General features: G+C 45.2%; 1 protein-coding gene across 2 annotated transcripts in view; it reads right to left on the minus strand.

Annotated features, from left to right (window-relative positions):
- ASMTL (acetylserotonin O-methyltransferase like) overlaps window positions 1-20,654 on the minus strand; it is a 51,492-nt gene that overhangs the window by 22,166 nt on the left and 8,672 nt on the right. The window contains exons 6-9 of one of the 2 annotated variants that reach the window (XM_074992332.1): window positions 15,960-16,068; window positions 6,720-7,146; window positions 5,411-5,545; window positions 2,888-3,050 (exon numbers count right to left, since the gene is read on the minus strand). In XM_074992332.1, coding sequence (XP_074848433.1) covers window positions 2,888-3,050; window positions 5,411-5,545; window positions 6,720-7,146; window positions 15,960-16,068 — 834 coding nt within the window. The remainder of the gene's footprint in view (window positions 1-2,887; window positions 3,051-5,410; window positions 5,546-6,719; window positions 7,147-15,959; window positions 16,069-20,654) is intronic. The other variant, XM_074992341.1, reaches the window with a different exon arrangement.

The raw sequence follows: 20,654 nt of genomic DNA on the forward strand, positions 1-20,654 counted from the left end.
AGGAAATTAACAAGACAGTTAACAGCTTATGTCAGTAATGCAGTGTCTACACAAATACTGTCTTGCCCTAACTGCAGCAACCTAAGTCTTATGTCTCATATAGTAGGTCACTCAGGTTACCTCTACATTACGGCACAAAGTTGACTTAAGCTGTGCAACTCCAGCTGTGTGAATAGTCTTAAGTTGAGTTAGTGTGGGCTCCACATCACACCAGAAAAGCAAATATCATAATGTCACCTTTAGATTTTAAAATTCAGCTCATGTAAGTTATTTCTGGGTAAGCCTTGAGGTACAAAATGCAGCCCCCCGTCTAAGAACGTCAAAATAAGTTGTGTATTGGTACGTCCCCAGCAGTCTTAATCTTTTGATCACTTGTCACTCCAGAACTAAGCAATTCATCTTTCTCAGGGTGATTCTGTGCTGCAGCCGAAGAGCTGTAATTTCTGGCTCAAATACACGGGTGGCAGGTAACATAGGCAAGGGAAGGCATTACCTTCCCCAGACTGCCCACGCTTCTGCTGCTGCGCAGGGCTGGAGCTGAAATGCAGCTGTCCAGGTCTCCAGCTGCCAGGTGCTCCAGTCTGCCAGGAAGTGTGGAGCTGAAAAACTTGTTGGGATGGGTGAATCTAAGAGGTCTAGGAGCAACAAGCTGAGGTGGGAGGTGGTGGTAGGGAGGTTGAGGAAGGGGTGGGGCCTGGGACAGAGGGGGGCAGGGCTGGGGCTTGCCCTTCCAACTGGGCTTTCACCACTGCTCATGCTTAATGCTAGATTCAAATGAGTTAATACCACAGAAGTATCTGTGTGGCTGCTGCTGTGGCTAAATCAGTGGTGGCATGGCCTAGCTGTCCCTAGGTCAATCCTACCTGAGCCGTAGGTGCCTATGTGAGTGGCTACCCATGCACTGCTTGTGCTAACTGTGGCTACTCTGCAATTTTTAGTGAGCTAACTTGATCAATATATCGATCCAAATCAAAAATTGTGTCTGGCTCAGTACTTATTTACCCTTAGATATACTTTTTGAAATCTTTTAGATATACTTTTGAATCTTCTTCCTTCCTTTTCCTCAGCGTTCTTAATTCATGTTTACTTAAGCCTCCCTCCATTTGAATTTTTCTTTTAGGGCTTTGTTCTCTGTCCTTTAACAAAAACAGCTAATACATCAGTCAAGGATTTCTTTTGCTAGGCACCTTTTCATCACTTTTAAAAGGCTTATTACCAAGTGATGTGTACATGAGAGCTTACAGTTATGTAGTGCAGATTGAAAAAGAAGGGCTAAGCTTCTTTGTGGTTCCATCACCTCTTTGTATTTTAAAATATTGGCAATTATAAGTTGCAACAGCTGACTGCTAGCCCATTTCAGTGCCACACTGAAATTCTCCCCTCCATCATATCCATGGCTGCACTACTCCAACCAGCGATCTTCCACTAAACTCAGAGCAAAATGTGACCCTCGGGTTATGTCTACAGTAGAAGTACCTGTCCACAGAAGTTACTGTCGACAGGGTAACCTCGACAAAATCTCTGTCAACAGATTGCATCTATACACAGCTTGGTCTCTCGACAGAACTGCCAGACTGCACTGCCCTCTGGTGCCAGAAAGTGGAAAGGCAGCTCTGTAAAGAGGGTTGTCAGGCAACCGGAAGTCCTCCCTGTTGACAGAAGTGTCTACACTGCACTGCTGTCAATAGTACTCTATCCAGAGATTGTTATGCCTCAATTTTTTGAGGGATAATACTGTCGAGGAAAATGCAGAGTTCTGTCGAGACTGTGTCGATGGACTGCTTTAAGTGTTTAGATGCTCCCTGAGTTGTGTCGACAGAATGTCCTTCTGTCGACAAAACTGTAGTGTGGACCCCCCCAGTCTCATTGTTTGATCTACACAGAGGCAGCCAAAGCAGAAACTGCTGCAATTGGGCAAAAGGAGAGAGGGTGGTAAAATGAGACACAATCAAGGCCATCCCTCCTCCCAACATCCTCCCGGACCCATAGTAGAGAAGAAACCCTCTCCTCCCTCATTCTGGGGCTGAATGGCCCTGTAGGAAAACTGCAGAGAAGCCAGCCAGAAACCCTCACTGGCTGGGGGCCGAAGTAACCCCACCAGGGATTTCTGAACATCCAGAGGGTGTTCTGCATCCACGGTCTGGGAGAGAGGGAAGGAGGATAGGTGCAGGAGCAGGGTGAGCAGTCCTGGTGGGAGGGAGGGTGCAGGAACAGGTTTGGGCAAGAGGGAGCTGGGCCTGGGGCAGAGATGGCTCCAAGCAATTCTGTGTGCTGCAAGAAGTGCTCGTTGCAGGCACTGTCCCCTCCACACTTCCCAGCCAGTGGGAAAAATGGGCAGTGGCACCTGCAGGAAGCACTTCCCTGAAATGTGCAGAGTTGCTTCCTCCCCTCTGCCAAGCAAACCCTGCAGTTTATAGGCAGCCCATGTCTCGTCCTCGTCCATCCCGTGAGGCTCTGGGCTCCCCTGCCTCCCGCAGAGGGAAGCCAGTGCTAGTGTCCAGCCACAATACCCCCTGTGTGGATGGAGCGCCAGTGCTGGCTCACCCTGCTGCAGGGGGCCAAAGCCTCGAGCCTCATGGGCTGGATCAATACAAAACATGAGCTGGATCTGTCCCAGATTTGGATTTTAAGTACTTCGAGGCTGCTACTCAGTATTTTCACAGGACAGTGGAGCATCTTCATTGGTTCTTAAGCACTACCATAATAAAATAAGATGAATAATACCAACAATTTAACTTGCCATGCTCTAGTAAGAGAAGTTTCCTTTACAGCCTCGATGAACAGGTACAAATAGCTGAATTTTACAACAAACAAAAATACATTTGAAGCTCCTTCTTCCATCTCTCCCTGTTCCCCTACACATTAATTGTTTTACAGCAAAAGTCACCTTGATGAGTTTTCTCCAGCAAGCCAAGAGAAGCACAAGCATCAAGCAGTCTTTCTGTTCCACACACAGAGGCGTCCATCTTATTGGCAACATCCGCAGCCTTCAGGACACATTTATCTTTCAGAAGATCAAACACTTTAATTTTAGATGCCACAAACAAAGCCTGTGTAAATGAAATCTGCATTAGGGAGTTAAATTAACTACAATTTAAAAAAAAAAAAACACAAGATTATTTCAAAACAAAAGTACATTCCTGAAAGAGTTCTTGAGGTATGAATAAAGTTCAGAGTAATGGTGTAAAGGCAAAACCATGTTGTAAAGAGCTCAAGAATTGCTTGAATCTGTTGCATTTTCTCCTACAGAAAATTGCAGCTCAGGCCTATTACTTCTGGGAGAGTTTGTTCCTGGCAACAAATGTGAGATGTCAGCATCTTTGCCATGGTAACAATGTTAGGCTTTAAAAAAAGAAAAATCACTGGTTAAAGCTTGCAAGAACCTGAAATACTTACCTCAGGTTTTGTGTTTTAGGCTCTTATTCATCAGAAAACTTGACATGACTACCTTTAAGCATGTTTCATAAGATCAGGTACGTGTTTAGCTGTGTTTTTGAACTGAAAACATATCAAACCTAATCTGAAATAACTTTCCTCAGAAAATTATTTAAAAATTCTTCAAATGTGCTTTTCTGTTTTAATAGTTATATTTCATTCCATATTAATTTTCTAAAAACAAAAAACCACAAGCACATACAGCTGTGTACTTCGAACACCTTAACTAAACATACACCGTACATGAGTGTATTGGAGAGGATTTTATGCAACAAATATGCACATTCATATCTGAGATTAAGTTGCAATTCTGATCCTTCAATTGGTTTCTGAGGAACTATAAAAGGAAAAAAATCAACACATGGACACAACTACATGAAGCCCTGCTGCCGTGCTGCTGCCAGCAGCGTGATGCAAATAAGGGTTCTTGAAAATGCAAATTGATACTAATTTGCATATTCACACTGCTAATTTGCACAGTCCCACAAGATCGCCCTGCTGGCAGATGCAGCTGCCAGCAGAAAACAAGACATGTAGACATGGTTTTGTCAGTGAAAACCCACTTTGTCGGCAGCCCATTACCTCAGGAAAAAATACTTTATAACATTATTATTTCCCTTTTACAGAAGAGGCAGTGCCAGCTGACATATGATGAGATTTGACCAGGTTCATGTGGTCAGGGTCAAAATTGGGATTAGATTTAAACAATCCATCCCTGTACCGAGAGACTGAAGTTAATAGCAATCTCCCCACTGCCTTCAGTGATGTCAGGATTACACTGTAAGAATTTTTGATTCAGAGTTTTGTGAAGAGATCACGTATCTCTCTGCTTCTACTCAGAATAATTGGCATTTGTTTCATCTTCTCCTTCTTCATTAGAGTCACCTTTTCTTTAGCTACTCTAGTCTGACTCTGAATAGGAAACCTGGCACTGATTCAAAATTATCCATTTATCTGTTTCCTGTCACAGTTGAGTGCTGGAGTACAAAGGAATATTAGCTTCTATGCATGTCTTCATGAAGGCCCAACACAAACTACAGAATTATGATTGTCAGCTATACCTCTGGTACGCAAGAGATTCTCGGAGAAATATTTCAGTGAAAAGTAGAGATAAAACATAAAATCTGAGCACCCAAGAGAAGGGAAGACATACAGAAAGCTACAATCCAAGTACATGAAAGGATAAAGGACAGAGCGACAGCACAATAACATTATACATGGATATGCTGGATGAGATATGAAGAATCCCTCTTTCCATCTATTTGTGTATTGAATGGGGACATTTTGAAGTGTTTTCTCTGCTGAAGTTAACAGAGTGTTTACTAGAAGAAGTTACATGAAAAGTTGAATTTCCCTCTGAAGTGTTACTGTTCCAAACATGGAGGTTAAATTAAAATAATTACAATAAAAATAAGGATTTTATATTACTTTAAGTGTAAAACAACACTCTCTTAACTCTGGAGAGGAATCACTATAAATATTTCCACACTACACATTTCTCTCACCATTGAGGGTGCGTCTACACTTGCATTCCTCTTTCGAAAGAGATATGCAAATAAGAGAAATTCAAAATGCAAATGAGATACATATTTGCATATCTGGTACCTCATTTGCATATTCTTATTTTCAAAGAGCTTCTTTCAAAAGAAGAAAACCAGCATAGATGCTGCTCTTTTGAAAGTAGACCCCCATCTTCGAAAGAATCCTTCTTCCCATTAAATAAAGGGAAGGATTCTTTCAAAGATTGGGTTTACTTTAGAAAAAGCAGTCTACATTGTTTTTTTTCTTTTGAAATAAGTATATGCAGACGAGGTGCCAATATGCAAATACACACCCCATTTGCATTTTCTATTTCCCTCATTTGCATACCTCTTTTGAAAGAGGAATGCGAGTGTAGACACACCCTTACATGCTTTAGATAATATTTCTGATTAGGAACAAATAAGTGTTACTTTGTGAATGGTCTAAAACTTACTGTATTTGTAACATCTATTGGGAAAAGATGTAACACTTTAACAATTGTATAATCTGCTCTTTCCTCTTGCATACAGGTCCCTGATTCCATCCTGATCCCTGATCCTCCTCTTCCACACTTTTGCTCCCCTACTTTCTGAAATCAATAGGAGACACAGGTGCTCAGTACCTGTGAAGATCTGATCTAAAGTAAAATGCACTAGTGCATTTATTCAGTGGCATTCTATGTTTCATTGCAACTTGCCTTAAATCTAAGAGTGCTCATTATTAAGGGCTCTGCTGAAGTTGTCCCTGCCTGGTGTAGTAACTGGCAAATTTAATCAACAAACTAATGCTGCTGCTTTGGAATGTCATAGTTAAACATGAATATAAAGTCACTATGTGCATCACTTAAAGGCACTTTTCAAAATGCCCCCAGGCATTCTGCTGTTTTGGAGCCACTTAGTGGAATGTGTGCTGTGCTGCTTGCTGCTACAGCCTTGGTCATTGGTGCAGCTGCTGGAAGATGCCATTAGCCTGTATAACAAGCACAGAGTGAATATTAAATTGCAGTAAAATAAATATATTTGGTCTTTCTTCTCCCCTCCTCCCCCCGAATGGGACAGTTCCCCCAACACATTCGTTCCGTTGGAATACTGCCCATGTTGTTAGAACCTCCAAAATACAGATGGACAGGGCCATCCCGAGAGGCCCCACCCTTTATCTGCTCCTGCTCCATCCCTTCCCCAAGACCTGTGTCTGCTGCACCCACATAACACCCCATTAGCCCCTGCCCCAAGCAACGCTGCCTTGGGAATTATGGGGGCCTGGCAAAGCAGCAGCAGCAGGTTCATATCTCACACACTTATCATGTGGGCAGCAGGTGCCAGAGTGGCCTGCCAGCCTGCTTTACTCTGCCACACCTCCCTCCTGCCCCCACTGCGCTTCGTTCTCTGTGGTGACAGGAAGTGGAGTGCCCTGTGGCAGGGTGCTCTATTTCCTGCCACTGCTATGAAGCCAACCACCATGGGCCAGGTGGGCAGCACTGCTGAGTGGAGCAGGCTGCCGGGCTGCTCCGCTTCCTGCCATTCTTGCGGTGTGGGGGCGGAGGGAGACCCCTCTGCCACTGCACTTGGCTCTCATAATTTCCTGGGTCACTCCTGTCCATAAGACAGTTGGGGCAGCCACCATAGAGCCCCCAGAAGCACAGGGACTGGGGCAGCCACCCCAATTCATCCTATGGATGGGACGGCTCTGCATGCAGATGTTTAAAAACACAAATGTGAAGAATCAGAGATTGGATCAAAGAGGGTATGTTTGGTTTTTTTTACCTTTGAAGCTTTGAAGCCATCCATAAGTTGTACAATTTTTGATGGGAATTTAGCTGGATTGTCCATCACTCCACTCTGATTTTCTGTAGCCGCCGTACAAGCAGGTTTGATGCTGCAACTGTTTACTGGGGTATAAATGGCTCCTGGGAGGGGCGTCCCATTCTTCTCTAATCTGTCAGCACTTTTATGCTGGATGGGATTTGAAGAGCCACTCTCTCCATCACTGAGGTTCTCAAAAGTTTCGACGGAGGGGATAGAGTCATGCTTTACGTGATGTATGGTATGTCTGGGAGGTGGATAATACAACTCCGCTAACTTTCTGCAGAAGTGATTCAGAGGAAATCCCACCACGTTCAAGAAGTCGCCATGAACATATTCAACTAACATTCCACCAAGGGCCTGGATTCCATACCCACCAGCTTTGTCCCTGAGGGGGGGAATACACACATTTAGTTAAGATAATGGTTAAGAGAGAACGTCGGGATGGAGGAAAGGAGTAACCACTTAGTACTGGCTGTAGATCCAGGGGTATGAATATGTTTCATAAGAACAAAAATGGCAGAACTCTGCAGTGACTGAACTGAAGTGTGTTAAATCTAGAGATTGTTAATTAAGCCTGCTTGTGATGATTCTGGTTCAAAACTGCAGCTTTTGAAACCCAACAGCAATGCTCTGCTCTTTCACCAGGTAACAGCAAATGATCAATCTCATGTTTAAAAAGCCACTAGCTCCTCTTCCACTCAGGTTTAACTACAGGAATCAATGAAATCCAGGTCCATCACTAGAAATCCACACTAGTGCTTCTAGATGCTACAGTAACATTTAATAAAAATAGTAATAATAATTTGGTCTCATTACTTGATATACTCTAAATAAAGTGATTCTGAAGATCCAGATTCAATGTTCACTGGCGACTGCTGCAAATCTTTTTGGATCTTTGTACCATCAGAGACATGGTCGGATTCTACTGGGCCACATGGATAAGGGCAAATTATGGCCAAAAATTTCAAAGATTTTTGCATATCTAATGGAAAACTTCAGCCCATTGCCTGGAACTGTGTTCCATACTAGCATTAGGATACCAAAGCCCACAGAAGACACAAGCTTTAAAAACGTGGGACTGGATTCTGCTGCTCTTACACTGAGTACTACTCTGCCACTTCGGGTCAATGGGTACGTCTACACTACATTTTGGAGCAACTCTCCCAGCCCTGGTCAAAGATTTGGGTTTGTACTAGTGCTCTGAAATAAGCAGTGCAGCCAGTGCTCTGAAGCGGGAGCCTATGGAGGCAGGAGGGCTCCAAAGCCTGAGCTCCAGCCCAAGCCTCTTGGCTACATAGCTCCTTGTCTACACTGCAAAGTTTAAAATACAGCCACAGCAGCACTCCTATAGCAGTGCTTTAAAGTAGCCATTTAGTCACAGTACTAGCACTGACAGGGGCTCCTCCAGCACTGCAGGGAAATCATCTCCATGACGGGAGTAGCTAATAGTGCTGGGAGCTTGTTTACACTGACACTTTAAAGGACAACAACTTATTCTATCCATCGGGGGAGGTGGAGTGCTTTCACACCCTGAGCAAGACAGTGACATTGCAGTAAAGTGGCAGTGTAGACAAGTCCTTACAGTGCTAGTGGGAGGCTTACGAGCCAAATCCTTTGACCCATCCTAACAGGCTCATTTCAAAACGCTGCACAGACATGCCTAGGGGGACCCAACAGAGAAAGTTACGACTCAATGGCTACATCTACACTAAAGAGCTTGTCAACAAAACTTGCAGAGCGTCTATGCACAAAATTGTTTTGTCAACAAAACTTGGCACTTACGCCGACAGCGTTCTGCTTCTCCACAATGAGGAATAATGCCTGTGTCAACAGTTTCTGTCAACAAAACATCCGTGTAGACACTCCACTCTGTTGACACACAGGGTTTCTGGTTCACTGGGCAGCCCCACTTGCTTAGCTTCTGGCTGGCCATTCTGTCAAGGGAGCAGCCAGGCAGTCTGGCCAGTCTCTGTCGACAGAGCAGATCGCTTTTTCGATCTGCTTTTGAGTGTTGATGTGATTTGTCGAAAGAAGTTTTGCTGTAAAAGCTCTTCTGACAGTAATTTCTGTCAATAGATCACTGTAGTATAGACGTAGCCAACAGGAGTAAGCTTGGTAGAATCTGGCCCTTAAGTCTGATCAGAATAGACTCCTCCTCATAGCCTGCAACTTAGGATTTCTTAAGTATCCCCACTCCTACAATCACTAGTTTCTCTCTGCTGCAATACAACAGAGGAGAAATGTGATATTCCATTTTGCGTCACCACAAACTATGGCATGATGCTGGTTCCTAAATCATTCACTTTATCTGAACTTTAACCATTTAGAACGGTTGTTGGTTGTTTTGTTTTGTTTTGTTTTTAAAGAGACAAAATTCAGCAGGGCTATTCCATTCTGAAAATGTGAATGTCTGAAATACATTTGCAGACATGAACTGCTAACTGAATAGCTGGAGGAGATCTGATAAAAAAGTAGTAGAATTCAGGAGGAAAACCCCTTTTTGGCTTTTTTTACTTTAGTCCTCTCAGACTTTCAGCTATCAAGGTTCAGCTCTGGCACAATGAATTCACTGATCATTAACACATGGAGCAATACTTTTAGCCCAGTGCCTTGCCATGTGCTTGTACAGAACTGCACACAATGCCACATATTATTACACAGCCACTGTTTCTATTTGTAGAGTGAAAGGTTATATGGTCTCGCCTTAGCTAAAATTCCTGCTCATTGGTTTCCTCCAGTGCTAAAATTGAATGAACTGGTAAATATTTGTACTTTATGCACACTTTCACAAGGGCCTTTTCTAGTTCTAACAGTGAACTACCTTGCTGACATTTGACTAGATGCATTTACTGGTAAGTGGCTATCACAGGTCTTTTAAATAAATGGTTCTTTTAGGGTTATCAATTCTGCAGTAGCAGTAGACTACACCAATTGACCTATAACTAATCAGAATGCCCCTGAGGACCTTTAATTTTTTTAACCACTACTAAACATCCTTTTTTTTTTTTTTTTTTTTTTTTTTTTTTTAAGGCAACTCAATAATGTCATTGTATCAAAACAGTCTTCATTTATTGCCCTGGGATATGATTGCTCCCAAAGTCAAGGAGAGCCATGTGCACACTGAATACCCTCTACAACTGTACTGGGCAAACACCAGCGTAATCTGATGGCAGACTACGAGTCATTTTGCTGACGATGACTGTCCACAGGCACTGCCCCCCTGAAACTCCCAGTGGCCGTGATTTGCCAATGTCAGCCAATGGGTGCTGCAGAAAACAGCCTCAGCACATCCCTGCCGTCCTTTCCCCTGCAGGGACTGACCCCATAGTTTTCTTTGTCCAGGAATGGTGAACTGCGCCATACTTCAGAAATAGATGTTTTGGGCACCATGCTTCAGGAAAGATGTGAACACACTGGAGCAAGTCCAGAGCAGAGCAACAAGAATGATAAAAGGTCTAGAACACATGCCTATGAGGAAAGACTGGAGAAACTGTGTGTACAGTAGACCTCTGACTTACATGATTTCAACTTACACATTTCTTGCAATAACGCGGCTCAAAATCGTTGAGTGGCGAGGAGCTGGGAACCAGGCGACAGCCTGGCTTCTGGCTCCCCTCTGCTTACGGGAGCCAGAAAGTGACCAGCACAACTGCGCCTGGCTCTGGGCCCCCTCTGTCACTCACAGGAGCAGGGAGCCAGGACCAGGGGACCTGAAGGTGGCAGAATCCCTCCCGCGCTCAGTCCCAACTTATGCGAAACTTGACTTACGTGTGGTTGCCCAGAAACACAACCTACGTGTAAGTCAGGGGTCTACTGTATTTCATCTAAAGAGAAAATTTGGGGGGGAAGGAGACATGATAAAAGTCTTTATTTACATAAAACATTGTTATAAACAAGAGGGTGATACATGGCTCTCTTTAATCACTGATGACAGGACAGGAGTTAAGGGCTTAAATTACAGTAAGAGAGATTCAAATGAGACATCAGGAAAAGCTTCCTAATTGTAAGTAAGCACTGAAGCAAATTATCTAGGAAAGTTGTAGAATCTCAGTTATTGGAGGTTTTTAAGAAAAGGTTAGACAAGCACCTCTCAGGGATGGTCTAGAATAATACAGAGCCCTGTCTCAGTACCAGGAACTGGATGAAATGACCTATTGAGGTCCGTTCCAATCCTACGTTTCTATGATTTTTCTGCCTGTGTCACTTAGAACCTTCTGTTACTTAGATAAATGGACAAACATCACAGTCATTTTAATCTGCTGCTGCCTGGGAATTAAGAGCAGAAGCAGAGAGTGACACTGGAACTATTCCTCACCACTAGAGAAGAGATCCCAGAATGGAAGCTGAAGTGAGGGAGTAGCAGATAGGACTCCCTCCACCCTGAGACACACACATAACAATGCAAAGGAGTCAGGACGTGAGGAATAGCTGGGACCCAGAGCTTCCCCTCAAAAAAAAAAATCAGACAGCTGGGGAAGGAATATAGTAAAGACACAGCAGAAAGAAGCTTGAGGGTGGGAAGGAGAGCAAGAGAGAAAGGGAGAGAAGAGCATTGTGTTTTCTCCCTCTTAGCAGCCAAAAAATTGGAAAGATTTATATTTGTCCCACATCTACTACTGGAGAGTTATATGAAAGAGTTCTTCTGCAGAATCCAGGGACTGTCCCAGAAGCAATTTCAGCACCCCTTCTAGAAGTCAGGCAGGGAAGTTGGGCTCATCAGTGACATGCTGCCCCAAGACAGTGCTTTCCACATCATTTTTTATATCTGCTTCATGCTGGCAAATTTAGTCCCTGACTCAAAGGGATCTGCAGCTTGAACCTCTCGTCTGGCACCCTCAGGACTTGACCATTGCCAGACGACAGAATTTGCCAAACCACAGGAGTCAATATTGTCTAGCACATTACTAACATTTCCACTGATTACTGGGCTCTTAGAAGACATTTAGGGGTAAATTACAGCTAAATAACAGCACAGAACACTGAGAGTCAGGACTGGTGGCTAGAAACAAACTTTATGGGACCATGGGAAACTTGGCCACACCCATGATAAGTGGTCATCCAGCTAACTAACATAATGATGGATTATGGAGTTTGCCAGTTTAGAGAATTCCAGATTAGAGAAGTTCAACCTGTAGTCACTTGCAGAAGCCCTGATTAAGCCAACATCTGTGTCACAGAGCTGCTGGCTTTTGGGTCTACCATGTCACCAGTGGTTTGATGTAATCCTCACCAATACAAAGACATGTCTTGCTCTGATTCTTGGTGTTTTGCATAACAACCAAGCTGGCTATGACATTGTGAAGGCATATCCTCACAAGAGAAAGCTCCTTAATTTGGAGAATAATAATGTCTGAACAATTTCTTCAGTAAGGTACTACGCCTATACAAATGGACACAGGAAAAAGATGGATGAATGAAAGCTGTCCTCTTCCTGGGGCATGAGTTATTTTGCATGTGGATCCATAGATCGCTATTGTCAACTACTTCCACGCTAATCAAAGCAGATGCTTCCTCTCCTCTCACAGGTGTGGTTATCAGTTTGACCTGGCTCAGACGGGGGCAGAATAGATTAAATGAACTTTTGACCTCTGGAAGCCCACTGTGTCTCTCCTTGAATTAACAGCAGTCTGGTGGCAGAAAGAATCACTAAGATGTGCTGTCCAGTCCCTCCCACCAGCAGTTTTGCTGCAGCTGTGTTCAGGAATGCTCAATTCAGTCTTCCAGAAGCCAGCACCACAACACCTGGATTTCTCTTGCTAAGCCTTAAATTCTATCTAAAAACCCAATGCAATGGTTCCCAAACTGGCAGACCCACAGGGATATTGCAGGGGATCGGTGAAAAAATAATCAGAGAAAATAAGTTTTATATAAAGTGCAAAGTTATAATCAATTATTTTTTCTAAATTAAATATCTTCCAATAATGTTATTAATGGTTGTCCAAAAATCTATCTCGTGGTTTCCTTTTTCATTTACTGAATTGTACACAGCGGCTAGAATTGGCTCTGATGGGGGTCTGCAAACAGTTTGGGGAGGGAACTGGGGGGAATTGGAGGTCTGCACTAGTGAAAAGGTTGGGAACCACTGTCCTAATGGCTTGCCCCTCAAATGTCATCTTTCTAATCAGCTACATACTTAATGCAGATTAGTTCATAAATAAGTATTACCAAAAGCACACTTGGAATTTCTCTGCTCATCTGTGCTCTCCAAAAATGTATTTCTTCCCCACAGAGACTGCTCTTCACCCTGTTTCAATTACTCTGGCTTTAGCCCAATTTACATCTGTTCATCTTGCACTGCTAAATGTGATTATATTATTAACTATAATTATACCCCAAAAGCAAGGCCAGTGTAACATGAAGGTTGAGGTTTTAAACACAAGACAGGAAATTAAGAATTACAAAGCCAGATTTGCAGGTCCAGCTGAGCTACGTTTGTTGCAGCATCCAAGAGACCTGGCACAAAAGTAGCTCAAACTCCTCTGGGCACTCTCCCCATCTTGGATTCAGCTGCAGGCCAGCTCTGCTCCTAACACAAGATCTGAGGCTCCACTAACTTACCTATGCTAAAAGCGACCATCCCCAAGGGTCTGGTCTACTGGCTCAGGATTCCAGAGCACAAAGCACCCTGGAGAAATGCCTTTCACCTCCAGTATAGCTGAGGAGCGTGTAGAACTAGTAATGTACAATTGGTTTTAAACAGCGTTCTGGGCGTGGATCTGCATAACTCAGCAGGGGCCAATGAGCTAGGCCATATCTGGGTGTGTATGTAATATACTGGACTACGTAAATCACACAGTACTGGGCAATGTGACAGATCTGGCAATTGCCATTTTAAAGATATTTCTATCATATTCCTATGCACACACGACATGCATAGCTTGCTTGTACGGGTCACCTCCCCAGCCTTAGGCTGATTAGCACCAGATAAATTTATACAAATCTACCTGTACGCACAAACACTCGTTGAAGTCTAAGAATGCTGGCTAAGTAGTGGAGACCACTAGGGGAGAAGAGGGAGCACAGCAAATTTAATACAACCGAATGTTAATAAAGCTTTCAAGTCGGCTTGGATAAAAGGGATGACACGCAAGATCTGATACTAATTGACGGACTGCGAAAACCTAACGATTCAATTTCACTTAACATCTTCTTTGTAAGCAGGAATGTTAATGGCATTCACAGATTAAAATTAATTTACAAAAACAGCTGAATAATATAAAATGACCTCATTGATTTAGAAATACGAAGGAAGGGATATTCTCCCAGTCAAGAAGCTCCATCTCTTATTTCCCTCACGCTTTTTATGTCCCATAAGATCCCTCTTTGTGCAATATTCCTCTGACCAACGATGCTGAAAAAGCTTTCTCCACAGCACAGCAATGCTACTCTTTTCACAGCTGTCAATAAGCCCATTCTATTGCCAGAGAAAAGAGGTGGAAAAAGTGCCCCAAAAGTTACTTGAGTAGAAGTGTAGCTGCTTTTACTTCTGAATAATTGAGTGCAACCAAGATGCAATGTGTGTGCACATGCACGCACATTATGTACTTTTACGCAAGTAGCTTTCCAGAGGCACATTGATGACTTGTACTCAAGTACATTCCCCACACCATCCCCCCAAAATCAGCTGTACTTTTACTCAAGTAACATTTGGGGTACTTCTTCCACCTCTGCCTGAGAAACAGAACTACTTTTTAACTTCATACCACCAAAGGGTTCAGCCCAGGCTGAGCTGGAGACGAAAGACTCCATTAGTCTCAAACTCTGGTCCAGTGCATGATTATCAGCATTTGCTTTAACTGGCACACCAATAAAGCACTTCCTGAACAATCTGACTTTCCCCAGAAGGATCCAGACACACAAAACAACAACAACAAAAAACAGATCATACTTTAAAGACAAAATGCTACCTCTAGTTAAAGTGCAACTGTGCAGGATTTTACTCAATCTATGTCAATGTCAATGAATCACCATTTTGGTTGATAAACACAGTGGTGTTGATGCATGGTATTTGACTTAGTACTGCATGCATTAAATATTTAGAATAGGAGCACATTGAAACACCTTAAAACTGGCTAACAGGCCTCAAAACGTAATGTAATTGTTATCAAGCAGGTGTGTTTCTAGTAGAGTCCCACAGGGATTAGTTCTTGGCCCAATGCTATTTAACATGTCTTAGGAGAAAACATAAAATCACTCAAGTTTGAAGATGACAAAAACTGAGGGAGTAGTTAATACCAGAGAAGAGCAGTCATTGATACAGAGTGATCTGGATCCTCTGGTAAACTGAGAAAAGGCACACAAAATATGTTGTAGTGTGGCTAAATATAAACGTACACATCTAGGGACAAAGACTGCTGGCCACACTTCCAGAATGGGGGACTCTGTCCTGAGAAACCATTGCTCAGAAAAACATTTGGTTTTAGGATAAAGGGCTTTTGAAGCTAGAGTGTCCTGTCAAAAGGCCCCCAGCTACATGGGCAGCATGCGCTTCAAAAGTGGCACTTTGAAATCGTGCAGGGCCACCATTATGCTAATGAGGTGCTGCATATTCACAGCAGTGCCTCATTAGCATCTTCCGATCTCTCTCATTACCATGCCCCTTCTGAAAGGAAGAGGCTAGTGTAGACATAGCTTGACTGACTTCAACAGGAGTTTAAAGCAACTTAAAGAAGCATTCAGTACCTTGAAGAATAGATTCCATTACAAGGATAAGCCAACGCCCTTCCACCTTTCCCTATTATATCCATGTAGGGACTAATTCTTTTCTCACTAACAGTCGTTTCATTGCTCACTAAATTCAGTAGATGGGTTCCAATTATCTTCAATGGGACCAGGTAATAATCAAATGAAAATTGAGCCTAAAACAGAATACTGCACAATTCCACAGTGCCATCCATTGCCCGAGCTTTCAAATTAAGGGGCTATTGAAAGAAAGACTGCTAGCACACTCTGAAAGATTGGCTTCAGAACTTCCTCTCTGGGAATTCAAATAATAGTCAATCTTGTGACTGCAACATTAACGTCCTTTTAGTCTCATACAACAGGCCACAGGATGGAAGACTGTCCTGAGAAACCAGAGACTGTATACACACCTGGTCAATTTCCCCCAACCCATGGCATGTTTTCTTGTGTTCGATGCCAACAGTGTCCTACGGCCTGTGTTCATGTTAGGTGTGCTGTCATCAGCAGCCTACTTACATTGGCTCTCCACTATGAATATATTCCCATAAAAGCTCCTCAGACAATTCAGCAAATTTAACTTTTGTCTCTTCATAGAAATCAGTGATGTCAGTCTCCAGATGACCATCTGCAACCAAAAAATGCCACTGTAAACAAAAATTGTAATATGAAAGTAATGAGATTATGTATAAAATAAATCTTGACACATTTTCCCTTTAGAATATACTGCACCTGACAATGTTCACCCAAGAAAATTGATATATAGGCTTTTGATTCTATTTTAGAAAGAGGTGTATTTAAAAAGACATACTTTTAAGATTAGTGGTCTTAAAAATCTGATCTACCTCCTTGCCTCCCTCATTTGCAGCCTTTGTCAGTGAAAGGTCCAGACTCCTGTAAACATACGCAAGACAAAGGCTTACTCCCAACTGCTGTGAAATAAATTCAAGAAAGCCAAAGTGAGTAAAACTCCACATTGTGTAATTCTGCCAAATTACAGCATGTAAGCATCTACCCAAGAGGAGAGAAAGAGAGACAGACACCAAATCTGGATAGGAGGACCTTATTTCCCTTTTATTGAATACTCCCTGTCATTGTGTGACTACTGTTGATTGCCTGCTTGCCAGGAAATCTGCATAGCTCAAAATAAGATTCCGTAAACATGCAATCTAAAACAGCATAAAAGATGTGCAGTAGTCTCCTCTCCCCAACAGCGTGAATGTCATTACATCTAGCAAAGTGTCACAACCTAATACTGCAGCAGTGCATACAAACACACACAGCAGCTGCAGGCAGCAGTCTGTATCATCCAGCAATCCCTACTGCCCTATCATTTCCTCTGCAGCTGCAGAGGAAATGAAGAGCTACAACACACCTTTTGAGACAACACTTTTGTTCTGATTCTGCAGCTAGAAGCTGGTTGTGAGCAACCCGCAATGCAGAGTTCTGCACAACTCAGTATGGATTTTGCTGCATGGAAAAATGCCTTTGACTGCTGGAATTAAAACCCATGTGTGTTACTTTAAGGAATCTGTAACATACTGCCCTCCAGAAACAGATAACAACCTACACTCTAATCAATGATAGAGTATTATGTTTCCTTCCCTCCTCCACTACCACATTAAGAACCATATTCTACTCTTCTCTGCAATGCAGGTCACTAGTTAACATTCTGACAGCAGTGGAAGTTTCCTGGCAAAATAAGCCAGACAACTGCAGTATGGAACAGAGATGAGAATTTCATTCAAACACTACAGTGGGGATGATGAAAAACATTAACATTTCTCATAGAGCAACTTACTTATTTCAACAAAATGGTTATAAACACTGAGTGAAAACAATTATGCATATTACTAAACATAAACTGACAACGTCCTTACAAGATGGCAATGTGGTCATTCGGTAACAAGATGCTTGGTAACAGGCTTTTTATTAATCTGCTAACTGAAAAATGGTTTGCTCCAGAAACTTTTCTGTTAACTGTAATATTCTGGGGAATATATTTATTCATCTAATGCAGCTTTGGCTTCCATGCATATACTAAACAAAAATGGAATCTGCTCTCATAGGCTGTGTCTACATGGGAGCTCACCGTCAACAGGACAAATTTGAAAGCCAGGAATCGAAATCCCGGCATTCGAAAGTGTACAACCACATGGCAAAAGTGGATGGCAGGTCTGACCCCCTCTTGCGACGATCTATCCCGTTCTTTCGAAAAGGAACATCCATGCACGTATGATCGCTCTTTCGAAAGAAGGGAGGAGGAAACGCCACAGATGGGGTCGCATGGCTGCCCAGACCTTCCAGGGCCCGTAGCCAGCTGTTTCCTTAAAAGCCCACCCTCAAGCCCCCCAGCCTGCCTGAGCCGAGGCTGCAGAGCTGCCAGCAGTGACGCAGAGCCCAGTACAGCAGTACCATGGCTGACAACACTCTGCTCCTGGTACTGGATACAGACATTGCAAACACCGTTGCCAAGCTCGTCTGCACGGTCGCTGTGACCACCCCCCTCCTCCTCAGGAGACAGAGTGGCCCCACGGGGGATGTGGACCCCCCACACTGCACCCCATCCCCTGGTACTCCAGCAGTCATGGAGCCACCCAAGCAGTTCCAACTGGTGGGAGCGGCTGGTGCTGGGGCAATGGGACGATGCCACATGGCTGCACAACTTCTGCATGAGGTGGGACACCTTCCAGGAGCTCTGCCACTGGCTGGCACCTGCACTGAAGCACCAGGACACCACCATGTGGCCCACACTCCTCCCTTGAGGAGCAGGTCGGGATCGTGATATGGAAACTGGCTACTCCAAACTCCGACCACTCAGTGGGGCACCAGTTTGGGGTGGGCAAGGCCACCACCGGAGCAGTCCTCATGGAGGTAAGCTGAGCCCAAGACATACCCCCAGCACAGGCGGGGAAAGGGCCCCCGGGCATGGGGACACCTGTGGGCTGCTGACTGGGAGGAGGCATGGGAGGGACACTGGACGGGAACACCCTGCCACACCCTCACGAGAGCACATGGCCTCCCTCCTCTGCAGGTTGTCCGTGCATAAATGCGATGCTTCTGCACCAGGTCATCCGTGTTGGGGACCTGGACACCATCGTCGGGGGTTTCTGATCTCTGGGGTTCCCAAACTGCTTTGGCGCCCTGGATGGGAAGCACACCCACACCCACGCCCTACCACACTATACTTGCTACTATATCAACCGGAAGGGCTACCACTCAACAGTCCTCCAGGCCTGGTGGACCACAAAGCCCAGTTCATGCACATCTGCATGGACTGAGCGGGGCGAACGCATGACATCAGAGTTTTCCACAATTCCAGCCTGTGTTGGTGTATGGAGGCCAGCACCTTCATCTCCCAGCGGGAGATGCCGGTTGGGGACACCACCATGCCACTGTGCATGGTCGCAAATGCAGCATACCCTGTATTTCCATGGCTGGTGCGGCCTTACTGGCTACCTTGACTCCAGCCAGGAGGCCTTCAACAGCTGCCTCAAGCAGGCCCTGCACATGGTCGAGAGGGCCTTTGGATGCCTCAAGGGGCGGTGGTGGTACCTCCTCTACCCTCTCAAGGTTGGCGTCTGCGACATCCCACAGGTGGTGGGTGCCTGCTGCACCATCCACAACATCATGTAGGGCAAGGGGGATGCCTATGCCCAGGGGTGGGTGTCTGAGGCCACCATGGGGTTTGAGCAGACAGCCACTGTTGTCAGTCACCAGGCGAACTTCTACGGGGTCCAGATCCAGGAGGTCCTCCAGGTGAGCCTCACCTCTGGGCCACACTGACCCCTCTGACACTCACTCCTCACCATGGCGTGGCGAGCAAGGCATCCATTCGGTGTCCAGTGCGCATAGGGGTTCCACTCCGGGTGGGACTGTCCCCGGGTGCGGGCTGGCCCACATACGTCCCACTGTGCGTCTGCACAGAGCTGTCCACAGGTCCGGATACTGGGTGGTGCAGGCAGGTGCCAGGGGCATGCCACTGGCCATGGCCAGCCAGGGCGTCTGGCCCTGAGCCTCCAGGCCTGTGCATGGCCCACTGGTAGCTGTGCCACCCCCATCCCACCAGTCCTGCTGTGCACTTACCAGGGAGTCCCTCGATGACTGCCGATGACGCTCAGCTCCCCATGGCCCGGCTGGACGACCACGAGGGGATGTTGATGACGTGGTCGCCCTCCTCGCTGGACTAGTCTTGGGTGGTGTCTGTCCCCTGGCTTGGGCTGGCTGGTCCTGGCTCCTCGAGCCCCTTTGGATCAGGCTGGACTGCTGAGATGTCCAAGACCACTGAGGGCAGGGAGCTGTCCCGGTGCGCCAGGATGGAGCAGAGCTCCCGGTAGTAGGGGCAGGTTGGCTTAGCCTTGCCAGAGCTCCTTAACTTTGTTCCAGACTAGGTCCAGGTGCCATCCGCTCCAGGTGGACACAGCTGGTCAGTCCACGGTCTATGCGGGCAAAGGCTGTGGCTTTCCTCCTCTTGACCCTCATCCTCCAGAGGATGTCTTCATCTTGCCAGAGACCTAGGAGATCTCAGAGTTCAGGGTCTCCCAGGAGGGAACCCTTTTTTCTTCTCTGGGGCAGGCTCCTGGGAATGCTGTGAGAGCTCTGAGGAGGGGCCGTGGGGCTCAGGAGGCTGCCTGGCACTGGCCATGTGGCCTCTGCAGTCGTCAGGGAGGCTGAGCAGGCATGCCGTTGGCAGGTCATGCTGTTGCACCTCTCCTGCTCTTAGCTTCCTGCCTTGGGGCTTCTGGGTCCATGTGGCTTTAAGAGCGGCTGGATGCCCGCATCATAGAGCCCCGCTCTGCAGCGCAGGGTGTCTCTGCACTCCAGCTGGGCGCCACCAGGGAGGACTCCTCTTTTGAAAGAGTGGCCTGTGGAGTGTCTATATGTGCCTTCTTTTGATGTAGTTTGGCGACGGGGGCACTCTTCCCACTACAGCATCGGGGTTCAGTTTTCGACGTGTGGGCTACATTCCTGTGATCTCCATTTGAAAGAGCACATCGCACATGTAGACGCTCCATCTGTTCTTGTGAAAGAGGGCTGGTCTTTTCAAAATAATGTGTACATGTAAACACACCCATACTGTCAATAGTACTGGGTTATTCCTCTTTACTTGCTTGCAAAAGTCAAGAGTCAATGTTAGCATTTTCTTTAATTACTGTTTACCTGAACCCCATGAAAGCCTCTTGACAACTCTTTTGCAGTAACTTCTGCATATGC

This window comes from Carettochelys insculpta, chromosome 1 (genome assembly GCF_033958435.1).
Source record: "Carettochelys insculpta isolate YL-2023 chromosome 1, ASM3395843v1, whole genome shotgun sequence".
NCBI classification, from domain to species: domain Eukaryota; kingdom Metazoa; phylum Chordata; order Testudines; family Carettochelyidae; genus Carettochelys; species Carettochelys insculpta.